The 11,282-nt window shown below is 41.4% G+C and overlaps 1 protein-coding gene across 3 annotated transcripts in view; it reads right to left on the bottom strand.

Annotated features, from left to right (window-relative positions):
• The window catches only part of patj (PATJ crumbs cell polarity complex component), a 214,196-nt gene that overhangs the window by 173,955 nt on the left and 28,959 nt on the right, over positions 1-11,282 (bottom strand). For all 3 annotated transcript variants that reach the window (XM_050055557.1, XM_050055559.1, XM_050055558.1), the window contains exons 12-18: positions 10,000-10,061; positions 9,773-9,829; positions 7,642-7,776; positions 6,982-7,081; positions 6,794-6,936; positions 6,506-6,589; positions 3,001-3,201 (exon numbers count right to left, since the gene is read on the bottom strand). In XM_050055557.1, the coding sequence (XP_049911514.1) occupies positions 3,001-3,201; positions 6,506-6,589; positions 6,794-6,936; positions 6,982-7,081; positions 7,642-7,776; positions 9,773-9,829; positions 10,000-10,061 (782 nt within the window). The remainder of the gene's footprint in view (positions 1-3,000; positions 3,202-6,505; positions 6,590-6,793; positions 6,937-6,981; positions 7,082-7,641; positions 7,777-9,772; positions 9,830-9,999; positions 10,062-11,282) is intronic.

Raw genomic sequence — 11,282 nt, 5'->3', positions numbered from 1 at the left:
TGGTAAAACTTGGCATTGATCCACAGCCTCAGACGGATGTGCTCAAGCCTGCCGTGCGCACAAGCTCCGTTGGTAGGCTATACTATATTTTCACATTTTTAACAATGCAATTTAAAAGTTTTGATTTTTATTGATAACCTACATTTACCAACAACAAAAAGACTACATTTAACACCAAAAAAATATGTTAAAAAAAAAAAAAAAAGTAAATAATAAACGAATATTGAATACCAAATTTTCATAACGAATACATAGAAACGAATATTCAAATATCCGAATATCTGGGTACAGCCCTAATTTACAGCGAAGATGCTACTGGAAATAACGATGTACCAACAGTCAGTGCATCAGTTGTGGACATTAAAATGTTGCCAATAGTTGAGTTCCCTCACAAATTAATGAATACTGTAGCCTCAGTCAGGAGCATAATATTACACTATGACTGCAACCAATGTCAATTTCCTTTATTGATTCATGGGTCTACAATTTGCTTGATGGATTAAAAGCAACAAATCCTCACATTTTAGTATCTGGAACGAGTGACTGTTTTGCATTTTTGGTCGATTAGTTTTCTGCTAGTCGGTTAATCAATTAGTAACTTACAGTCACTAATTTATAGTCATTACGTTGCTCTGACCAGAAATCTGTTTTCACATACAGTTTGCCTCATGATTCTGATGCATAACAGTCGTAATGAACATCGTGAGAGAAAATAACATGCAAGAACTGCAAAAGTCAAGAATCATGAATTTAAAATAAAAATGTATGATAAAAAAATCTGTTTTTGATTATTAAATAGTCCAAAATCACAAATTTGCCTCAAGATGTTTAACAGTCAGCACAGCATACAACACCCTCTTTCTTTCAGTTCAGGTAACAATAACAATTTAAAAATTAAAGTTGACAAAGTGAGTGATGTTTTCTGTTTCTGCAACAAGCTGCAGATAAAAGCAGCCGGGTCCTGCAAACAGACCTGACGCTGTGTGACACAGAGAGGACACCAGAGAAGAAGAACAGTGAGCAGATGAGTCACTCCTCTCCGTCCTGCTGTCCACTGTTACACTCTGAAACCTCACTGTGAGCTGAGTCACGCCAGCTTCACCGCGTGTTCATCCGCCTCCACCGTGAAACAACCACAGGGCGGTAATTAACTCTGTGTGACCGTGGTTCTCTGAGAGTGTCATACAGTTTTATTTAATACAGACCGAGATAGATTTCAGTCTTTCTTTAACTTTGGATAAAGGAACAGTTCATCCAAAAACAACAGGCGTTTCAGGACCAAACAGTTCAGAGACATGCGACCAAGGACTACAAATCTTTAACAGCTTTTTTTCTGTTTGCTTCAACCAAAAAAAAAAAAACACTTCTGCTACCAGCACAAACAATTAGACCTGAGGTGCTATTATGCAGTTTATGTTATGAGGATGTCACCTACTAACCAAGTCCACAGCAGCACTAATAGTTACAGCTACACAATTAAAACATCTTCTGGACCCGGCAGAAGACAGATGAACACAAACACTGATGAAAAAACTGACGATGTTTAAAGTGTGCAGCAGTGACAACCACACGCACTGTAAATGATTCATGACTAAACTGCCAATGTCTTCCATTTTTCCTCATCCAACATGAAACTTGATTTTATTAACACACACACACCTCCTAACATTTTCAAGCTTCTATAACAACTTGATAAACTCCTCTGAAATGGTCATAGTGACCAAAGTTTACTCTGACTTTGTTAAACTGACAGCTGTTTCCTTGCATACAGATTTCTTTCTTGAGTGAGGAGAGCGCTCCACTTTACTCCCCAAATTTCAAATGTCTTCAACAAACATTTCAGACATTTAATCACAAAAATTAAATGTTCTTTTATGTTCCATTTCATTGCCAACACAGACAAGACAGAACAGGTGTGACTGAGAGGAAGTTGCCAAACCTATTTAATAATCAGGAGCTAGAGCCAAGTCACACATGTCACTGTTACTGTTGTACAAACCGTCCACATGTGTCACTATGTTCCTTTGAAACGTCACGGAAAATAACTGCTGCAGCTAATCATTACTTGAATTCGTCAATCAATGATTTTGTGTACAAAATAGTGAAATATGTCCTTGCTGATTTCACATCATCACACTGACGTCTTGTTTTGTCACACCAACAGTGTAAAAACAGTTTACTGTTGGATCACTGACACAAACACCACATCCTAACATTTGAGATTTTTGGAAAATTTGTTTTAAAAAAGTGCTTAAACGTTTATCAAAGTAGTTGCCAATTACCTTTGATTAATCAATCAATTCTTGCAGCTCTTGTTCCACCTGCACATCATCCAGTCAGGTAGCCTGGCATCGCCAGACCAAATCAGAAATGTGAGTTATTCTGAAACCTTTCAGCTCATTTTCAGACTCCAAAGGTCAACAGCCATAGATCAAAACACCTTTGGACATAATTGGATAGACCTACAACTCATCAGAGCAACAAAACATGCGACAAACAAATGTGAACAGACACCAGCGTGCAGAGATGAACTGTGATGGTGAAGCATCAATGTCTGTGAACAAGTGTCGCTGTTTGTGACATCAGAGTTTGAAGAAAAAACTTCAACAGGAAGCTTCACATCAGCTGCAGCAATCTTTGTGACGCAACAATGAAAAGCTCTGCAGTTGGCCCAGCACAATGTCAGTCATCGTCAGAAACACGCCACATATTGGATCAATAGTCTGGCCTGAAGTGGCCCAGGTCAGCTTCCAATCTGTCTGAACATGAAGGGAACCAGACGCATCTGCCACAGCAAATAAAACATGAGCTCACAGATTATCTGTTAGTCAGTCAGGACCAATCAGACAGTTTGTAGTCGTTCATTTTTGAGCACTGTTTTTTAAGTATGATTCAACATTATGTAAAAAACTAATCATCACACATGTGAAAGACGAAAAAAAAAATAGTCACACAGACAGACAGACAGGATGCTGTGGACGTTGGTGTTATTGTTGTTACCTGGTAATCAAGGATGCTGAATCCGAGGCCTTTGTCTCTCTCCTTCTGAAGCTCCAACACCTGAACGTCTGGAGACCACTGAGCCAGCTCCCCTTCATCTTCATCCTGCTCCTCCTCCTCTTCCTCCTCCTCCTCCTCCACCTGGCTGTGTGAAGTCGTCTGCTCCGTCAGCACCTCCTCTACAGGAGATACCTGCTGCTCCTGACACACGACAGTGACAACAGACTCTTAAAACCAGTACTGAAATATTCAAAGGACAATTTAAACATCAATTCAGATATCGTAAGATCTGCCCTGTCTAAAAAAAGACATCAGTACTATTATCATCATCATCATCATCATCATCATCATCGTCATCGTCATCGTCATCGTCGTCGTCGTCATCGTCAGAGCTTTGGGTTTGCCTCAGCAAACATTCCTCAGCTCTGAACCCACTTACTTGTGGGATTCCTCAGGGCTCCATTCTGGGCCCAATCCTATCTGCACTATATAGGCCCGTTTCCACTGAAGAAGTTCCTGGTACTATTTGGGGGGCAGGAACTTTACAGGAACGTCCTCTCGCTCGGCCCTCTCAACCGCCATGTCTCCACTGTGCGGCAGAGTAGGAGGAAGGTTCCTGTAAAGTTACCGGGCTCTGGATGTGACGTAATCGTGACCATTTTAACCGGGACGACACGGCAAAGAAACAAAGAAGAACAACAACAAAGAAGAAGAAGCAGCAGATATACGGCTATTTTGTCGCTTTCTGTTGACGTCACATCCCGCCTTGAGTATATCCAATCAGCACCAAGTAAACCCCAAGCCCCAGCCAGGAGTCTTTCGGGAACGTTCTGAGTACCTCCTCCGAGGCAGGGACTTGTTTAGCCCCTGTCAAAGTTCCGGAACTCTGTCCTTCGAGCGTGGTTCCTGCGGTGGAGACACGCACCAACGGCCCCAGCCCCGTAAAATTACCCCGAAGTTCCTGCGGTGGAAACGGGCCTTATATGCTACTCTTGGGGCCCATTTTTAATCAAGATAATATTCTGCTTGTACAGATCTATTTTCCTGGATAAACAAAAGCCAAAGATTCTGTACATTCTGTAAAGTAGTTATATGATATCAAAACGTTGATGAATTGAAACTTTCTCAGTCTTGATGAAAATAAGACGGACTGTTATGGTTTGGATGAGCCCTTATATTGGACGACTCTGCTGCTTTTTTTGCTCCCTTAGCATCTCACAGTCGACTTTCTGTTCAAAATCTTGGTGTGATTTTTTTATTACAAGCTTTTGCCAAATGCTGTCAGAAGAACAGCAAAAGTCTTTTCCTCTGAGACACTCGCTGAGTGCATTCTCTTGTGCTTATTTAATTGTTGTTATCGACTATTTCTGCAATAACTTCACTTATTGCCATGTTTACCCTACTAACGTTAGAGTTAGCGCAAGCTGTGGCCTCATGTTATGTCATTGACTACGGTGCGGATCCCTGAGCAGCTGTGATTGGATTTTAATTTCTAAGAAGGATATTTGGGACGGCAGCGAGACCAGACTGATACAGAGAATAAAACAGAATGTTGAGCTCTCGTAATCAGGATGATCTCACCAGGATATCTCTCTGCTAGACAACTGTAATTCTTTGTGTGTGGGCGGAGCTCAGTCGTCACCTCGTCATCTGCAGTTATTACAAAACGCAGCCGCTCGTCTTCTACCAGGAGAAAGAAAAGGGGATCCCATGAGCCCAGTGTGGGCCTCCCTCCACTGGCTTCCTGTCCGTTTTAGGATTGATTTTAAGATGTTACTGCTGGTTTTGAAGCTTTGAAACGGTCCACCTTATCTAGCAGAACTACTGTATCTTCATACTCCAGTTAGAGCTCTGAGGTCGACCTATCAGATGATCCTGGATGTACCCTGAAGTACACACAAAAACAGTGGCGATGGAGCCTCAGCTCAGCTGTTCAGATAAAAACTGCTGCGACTACAGAAACCTTTAAATGGCTACTGAAGACCCGCCTCTTCTCGTTGGCGTACGATTGATTCCAGCCTGACAACTTAAATTGATTTCATCCTCTGTTGTGCTGCAGTTTGCTCTGTTTCTTTGCTCTTCTCTTCTTATTGTTGTTTGCTTCTGTTTTTATCTGTTGTTTGTATTTTAGGACTGTTCAGCACTTTGGTCGACTGCCGCTGTTCAACAAATAAAGTTTGACTTCACTTTTGACTGTTGTTATTGTTATTATCATATTGCTCTTCACATATGCATGCTCATTGTGCTATTTTCTAATACAATGTATTAAGTAATAGATAAACTCACAATATTGCAGTCGTACTTTTGTATTTTTTGTAAAATCTTCTATTAAAATGACAAAAACATAAAATAAACAATATATTTTCCATATAAATGCATTCATTTTTAAATAAAATCTCATACTAATAGACCTTTTAAAGTTAGTAAACAGTATGACATTTTGTGGTGGGCGGGGCTTAGCTGGAGGCAAAACAGTTCTCCACAGACATTAGCTAGCGCTAGCTAACAAGTTCTGTGGTCTTGTTTTAGACGATGGAGGAAGATGATGTGAGTGGTGCGTTCAGAAACACTCATTTTAGTGTAGAGCGTCAGACTGAATTTACCAACGCACCATGTCAGGTCACTCACTCTCCGGGACCGCCAGTGTTACTTGAATAAGTAAACACTGACCAACGGGACCAGACTGGCCGACCCGTATGCTCTCACTCAGTGGATGGATGATGTCACAGGAAGCCAATCTTACAAAGGAGGACCACACTTGTTTGTTTTGCTATGGAAGCTAACGTTAGCTAATGTGCTAAAAAAGTTAGCGTTCCAGAGAAATCCAATATTCCTCTTAATCCCTCCCCAGTTTCTGATGAGGTGGACATGATAACCCTTAATACACATAACCTTATTCATCCCTACAACAGGAAATACTTTTTCCCTAACCTGATATGAAGTGTGCGCTGCACATGTGAGCATTTTTGATGATGGCCTCCGTCCAGTCCTTTGGTCTTATCACATTTAACCATAGTTGTCTTTGTTTTTGTTGACGGGCAGTGGCGGCTGGTTTTGAGCCATGACTCCTTCTATTCTGGCTCCCAATAACACAACAAGACAAACACATTTTAACACTCCTATGTAGCCTACAGCCCTGTGGGGGAGAGGCAGCTGCACCTCCAGCTGATAACATGATGTCATCGTGACATCAGGCCTTAAAAGGGTCTATAATGTCACAGAATTATCTATATTCCTCCATCTCTCAATCCGTCGTGTAGCAGCAATTTTTCATCTCAAATTCAAAATCAAATTCTCAAATTAATCTAAAAGCATTCCTTTTAACTGTGATGCTGTAACTGCATGTGTGTGAGTGCTTTAATGCAGATTTGTCAGTTGCATGTATTGATGAATTATTTTGCCTTTCATTTTCTTCTTTAAAAGTATTTTCACTTTGACTGTCCAATGTCTCCTCTGTGTACGTGACATCGTGCGTGCAGTGAAACCAGAGAGTGAGACAGGTTACCTGTCTGACTGCCTGCTGCTGTTCAGTAACACTCTCTCTCAGTTCTGTCTGACTGCACAGCATTGACGACAGCTTCAGCTCAATCTGAACAAACATGACACAACGCAGTGGGTCAAATATAGAGTTCACACAGATTACATACCGTACAGTGACAATCTGAGGTTTACACACACAAAGATTTACAACAGTAACAAAAATAATCACAGTAAACATAAATCTAACATTTTTGTATGTGATTTTTTTTTTACATAATATTTTAAAATATTTTCATAAATACTTTGCTCTCACCTCCTCCACACTGGGTTGTGATTGTCTTAGTGGTCCAGGTCCTGGTCGGAGTACTGGTTCAGATCGTAGTGCTGGTTCAGATCGTAGTGCTGGTTCTGGTGCTGGTTCAGATTCTGATTCAGATTCTGGTTCCATGTCAGAGGGTGCTGGTTCAGATTCTGATTCAGATTCTGGTTCCATGTCAGAGGTTGGGTGTCGGCAGCAGACCAGAGTGAACGGAGGAGGCACCTCTTTGAGGAACGACACAACCTCCCGACGAGACTTACCATACAGCTGAACATCATTCACCTACACACACACACACACACACACACACACACACACACACCAGATTACAAATAATCTACATATCATTTTAATTATAAATACATCACCTCATTCACTGATCATATGGAGCCACAAAACTCCTCCCAGCTCACTGTTTAATGCAAACTGTGATTAGCTTCGTGCAGCGTCGTGCTGAAACACTGACTGTGATCACTGCAACTTTTGTCCCTGATTCCTTTTGTCCCTGATCCAACTGGAGAAGTGAAGAGCAATACTGCACTTGTTGCTTAGTGATGACCCATCATGGTGACACATGATGACCAAAAAGTAGTGGACTCAGGACTGAGCCTTGTGGGACTCCTTACTGAGATTTTACTGTGAGGTTGTTGTTGCTGTAATGAATTCAAAGCAACAGCTTCATCAGCCTGTAGTTACTCAGTTTTTACATTTCTAGGAAAAAAACTTCCAACAAAGCTAGCTTCCCCACCTATTTCCAACATGTGTGAGAAATATCTCCAAACACTTGTCAGCCTTCCAGTAGGAGCTTCATTTAGTCCCACTGTGTTTGTACATGTATTTACCTCCAGGAGCTCGTCCTCTGGTCTCAAGACTCCATGTTTGTCCACGGGGCCTCCAGGAACCACAGAGGAGATGTAGTGGTGTCCATCAAATGAGTCCAGCTCCACACCAAGGCGCAGAGTGTGGACAGGCAGCAGCTGTAGGCAACGAAACAAAACATAAGGAAGAAAGGATAAAATATAGTTTACAAAGTAATAATGTGTCCTACCACAATTATGCAGACGACACTCAGATCTATGTCTCACTGACAGCAGGTGAATATGGACCAGTGGATTCACTCTGTCACTGCATCCAACAGGTCAGTGTGTGGATGCAAAACAACTTTCTCCAGCTAAATTCAGACAAGACTGAAGTCATCGTATTTGGTCCACAGAAACAAAGAGAAAGTGTCAGCAGTCACCTCCAGTCTCTCTCTCTAAAACCTACAAATCAGGTTAGAAATCTTGGGGTAATAATGGTTCAGGACCTCAGGGACCGGCCTCCTGCTGGTGCCCAGAGTCAGGACTAAACATGGGGAATCAGGATTCCAGTTTTATGCAGCTAAAATCTGGAACAGTCTTTCTGAAGATGTGAGACAGGCCTCTACTCTAACAATGTTCAAATCAAGGCTCAAAACAGCTCTATTTCACTGTGCATATGACTGAAAGGATCTTATCTGCACTCTTCTCTTTTAAAGTTCATTTTATAATGATTATTTATGTTTTTATTTTGTATTGTGATTTTAATGCATTTTCTTGTTCTGTAAAGCACTTTGAATTACTTTGTGTACGAATTGTGCTCTACAAATAAACTTGCCTTGCCTTGCCTTATAGAAATCAGTTTTAAAAACTAATGCAGCAATACAACAGTCCTGCAAGTAATCCTCCTTCATGAAGTTTGTAATGTTTAATTTTGTTGTTATTTAACTGTACTGTCAGTTTGGGATGGTGTTGAACTGTATTAGGTTTTACTGAGAGCTAAGCTAAGCTAGGCTAGGCTAAACTATGATAAGATAACCTAACCCCAGAAGGTTAGAAATACAGAAATAAATAAATAACAAGAGGTATATACAACAAGAATAGGAGAAGTAAAAACCTTGTGTATGACTGGACCATTTATGAAACACTAGAGGGCTTAACATTTGAAACAGGAAGTGGTGGCCACTATCAGAGCCAAGTTCTCACAAATTTTAAGGCTTCTGTGTCATTCAGACATTGTTGTCCCTTAAACAAACTGATGAAATGATTTTCTCTTTCCTCCGACCAAAACTGCCATTTTGACCGCGGCTGGCTAGTTAGCTAGCTAGCTTGTTAATTCTACCATGCTTTAATGCTAATGTTACAGTGGCAACAGATTATGAGCCAAACAAAGTTGTCACTTAGCTAATGATCGCAGTCTGCCTCCCTAGGCTGTGACAGCGACAGTGTGTTGATGAAGCATTACACTGTTAAAGTTTACTCATGTAGGGGTTATTCTGATCCTTGGAGGAATTTAAGGTCACAAGATCCCAAGGGACCCACGGATCATGTACTTGTGATCGACACCTGAGGACATTATTCATAAGAGGGACACTTATCTGTTCAAAATCCTTTTACTGGCATGCAAAAAGGCCGTTACTAGGAACTGGCTGAAACACAACCACTGTAGAGGAACTATATTCTATGGAAACACTGTTCTCTCACCTGTGGACTAAAGCAATGACACATGTACGATGCCGGGACAAATGGACAGACTATAAGAGAAGAGATGTGTTGTTCAGTCAGCTGGTCTGAAGACACGTTTCAAAACGTTGTAAACTGAAGGCAGTGGCATCTCCTGCCCATCCTCTGTTCCTTTTTTCCCTCATGTTTTATTTTGTTATTGGTGTTGGTGTTTTGTTAACTCAAAAACTAATAAATGTAAAGTTAAACAAAAGAAAACTCATGAGACTCATGAGAACTGCCAGTTTCATAAAAACTAAGAAATGAAAAAAAAAAAAAACACAGGTAACTTGGCGTGAACCCGAACTGATTCAAACCCGGTGGCAACAATAAAACATTACACAACGTCCCAGACTGAACCAGGCGGGACGCGCCGGGCCCAATCGGGGTCGGGCAGAGAGTCAGAGCTGAAGTTCAGCAAAACAAAGCTCCAGTTTAGACGTCTGTTTCTCACCTTGGAGGATTTCTGCAGCTCTGCATCGTCTTCAATGACAGGATCTAACTTCACCACCTGATGACACACACACACACACACACACACACACACACACACACACACACACACACACACACACACACACACACACACACACACACAAGAAAGGTGTAGGTGAAATTATAATCATTGACCATCCAAGACGGACAGTATCAGCAAAAATGTGTCAAACTGTGTGGTCTCACCAGAACTTGGTACTTTGGTCCCAGAGCCTGCTCCCATTTAGCCCACAATTCTGCATCTGTAGCTGCACACACACACACACACACACACACACAAACAGAGAACAGCCTGTGTAAGCAGTGGAACAGATGTAAAATTACAATTCAGCCATTAAAACACAGCAGCTTCCTACAGCTCATCAGCTACAACCTCAGGTACTGTAAGACAACACACACTGAAAGCGATACTGCAGCAGAAGTACTGCTGTGAGAGTCGTGCCATGTGTACTAGTACTCTGCCAAAATACAAGATATATATATTACTGCACTGACAGATGATGATTTATTTGTATTTATACTCCAAAGTGCAGCGTCTTTTGCTGCCTCTCTTTGTATTTTCAGGAGAATAATATATTGGGATTATATCCTGATAGTACAGCTGGTTCCTTTAACCCTCTGCCTTGACTACAGACAGTTTCTCACATATATGAGGTATTGTTGAAGCTCAGGCGATGCAGGACCGACCAGTGGTGTTCAAAAAAATGGAGAGGTTGGAAAAATTTAATTTAATGCAAACTACAGTGAAATTCCTGAGGCGGCTCTGCAGCCCAAAAACCATTATGTCTCACAGAACGCCAATTCTAAACATCAGTAACATTGTTGACAGGACACATTTTTAATCCTTGCAGGTTTTAAATTGTGAAATTTTCCCAGAGCCTTGAAAAGCTGTTTTTTTTTATGTCTGTGACAGGTCATCACATACGAGTCAAAATGAAGGAAATTCCCTTGCAGTGTTCTTGTAATGTCGTGTTCACAAGAATGACACAGACAAGGTCACAGTGACCTTTGACGAACCAGTTCATTATTAGGTCCAAGTGAACGTTTGTGCCAAATTTGAGTAGATTCCCTTCAGGTGTTCTTGAGATATCGTGTTCACAAGAATGACACGGACAGACGTACATGCAGACACGGAACACGGAACATAATGCCTCCAGCCACAGCTATCGCCGCCACAGAGACATTAACACCTATGAGACTAGTAATCAGCTGAGGTAGGAGACTCGTACCAACAGGGATATACACCCACTGGCCACTTTATTAGGTACACCTTGCTGGTTCAGGGTTGGACCTCCTTTTTAATTATTTGGTGTCACAGACTCAACAAGGTGCTGGAAACATTCCTCAGAGATGTTGGTCCATACTGACATGATGACATCACACAGTTGATCCATGATGAGAATCTCCCGTTCCAGCACATCCCAAAGGTGCTCTATTGGACTGAGATCTGGTGACTGTGGAGGCCATTG

This window comes from Epinephelus moara, chromosome 10 (genome assembly GCF_006386435.1).
Source record: "Epinephelus moara isolate mb chromosome 10, YSFRI_EMoa_1.0, whole genome shotgun sequence".
Lineage (NCBI taxonomy): Eukaryota > Metazoa > Chordata > Actinopteri > Perciformes > Serranidae > Epinephelus > Epinephelus moara.
This window is presented reverse-complemented; position numbering and strand designations above follow the sequence as displayed.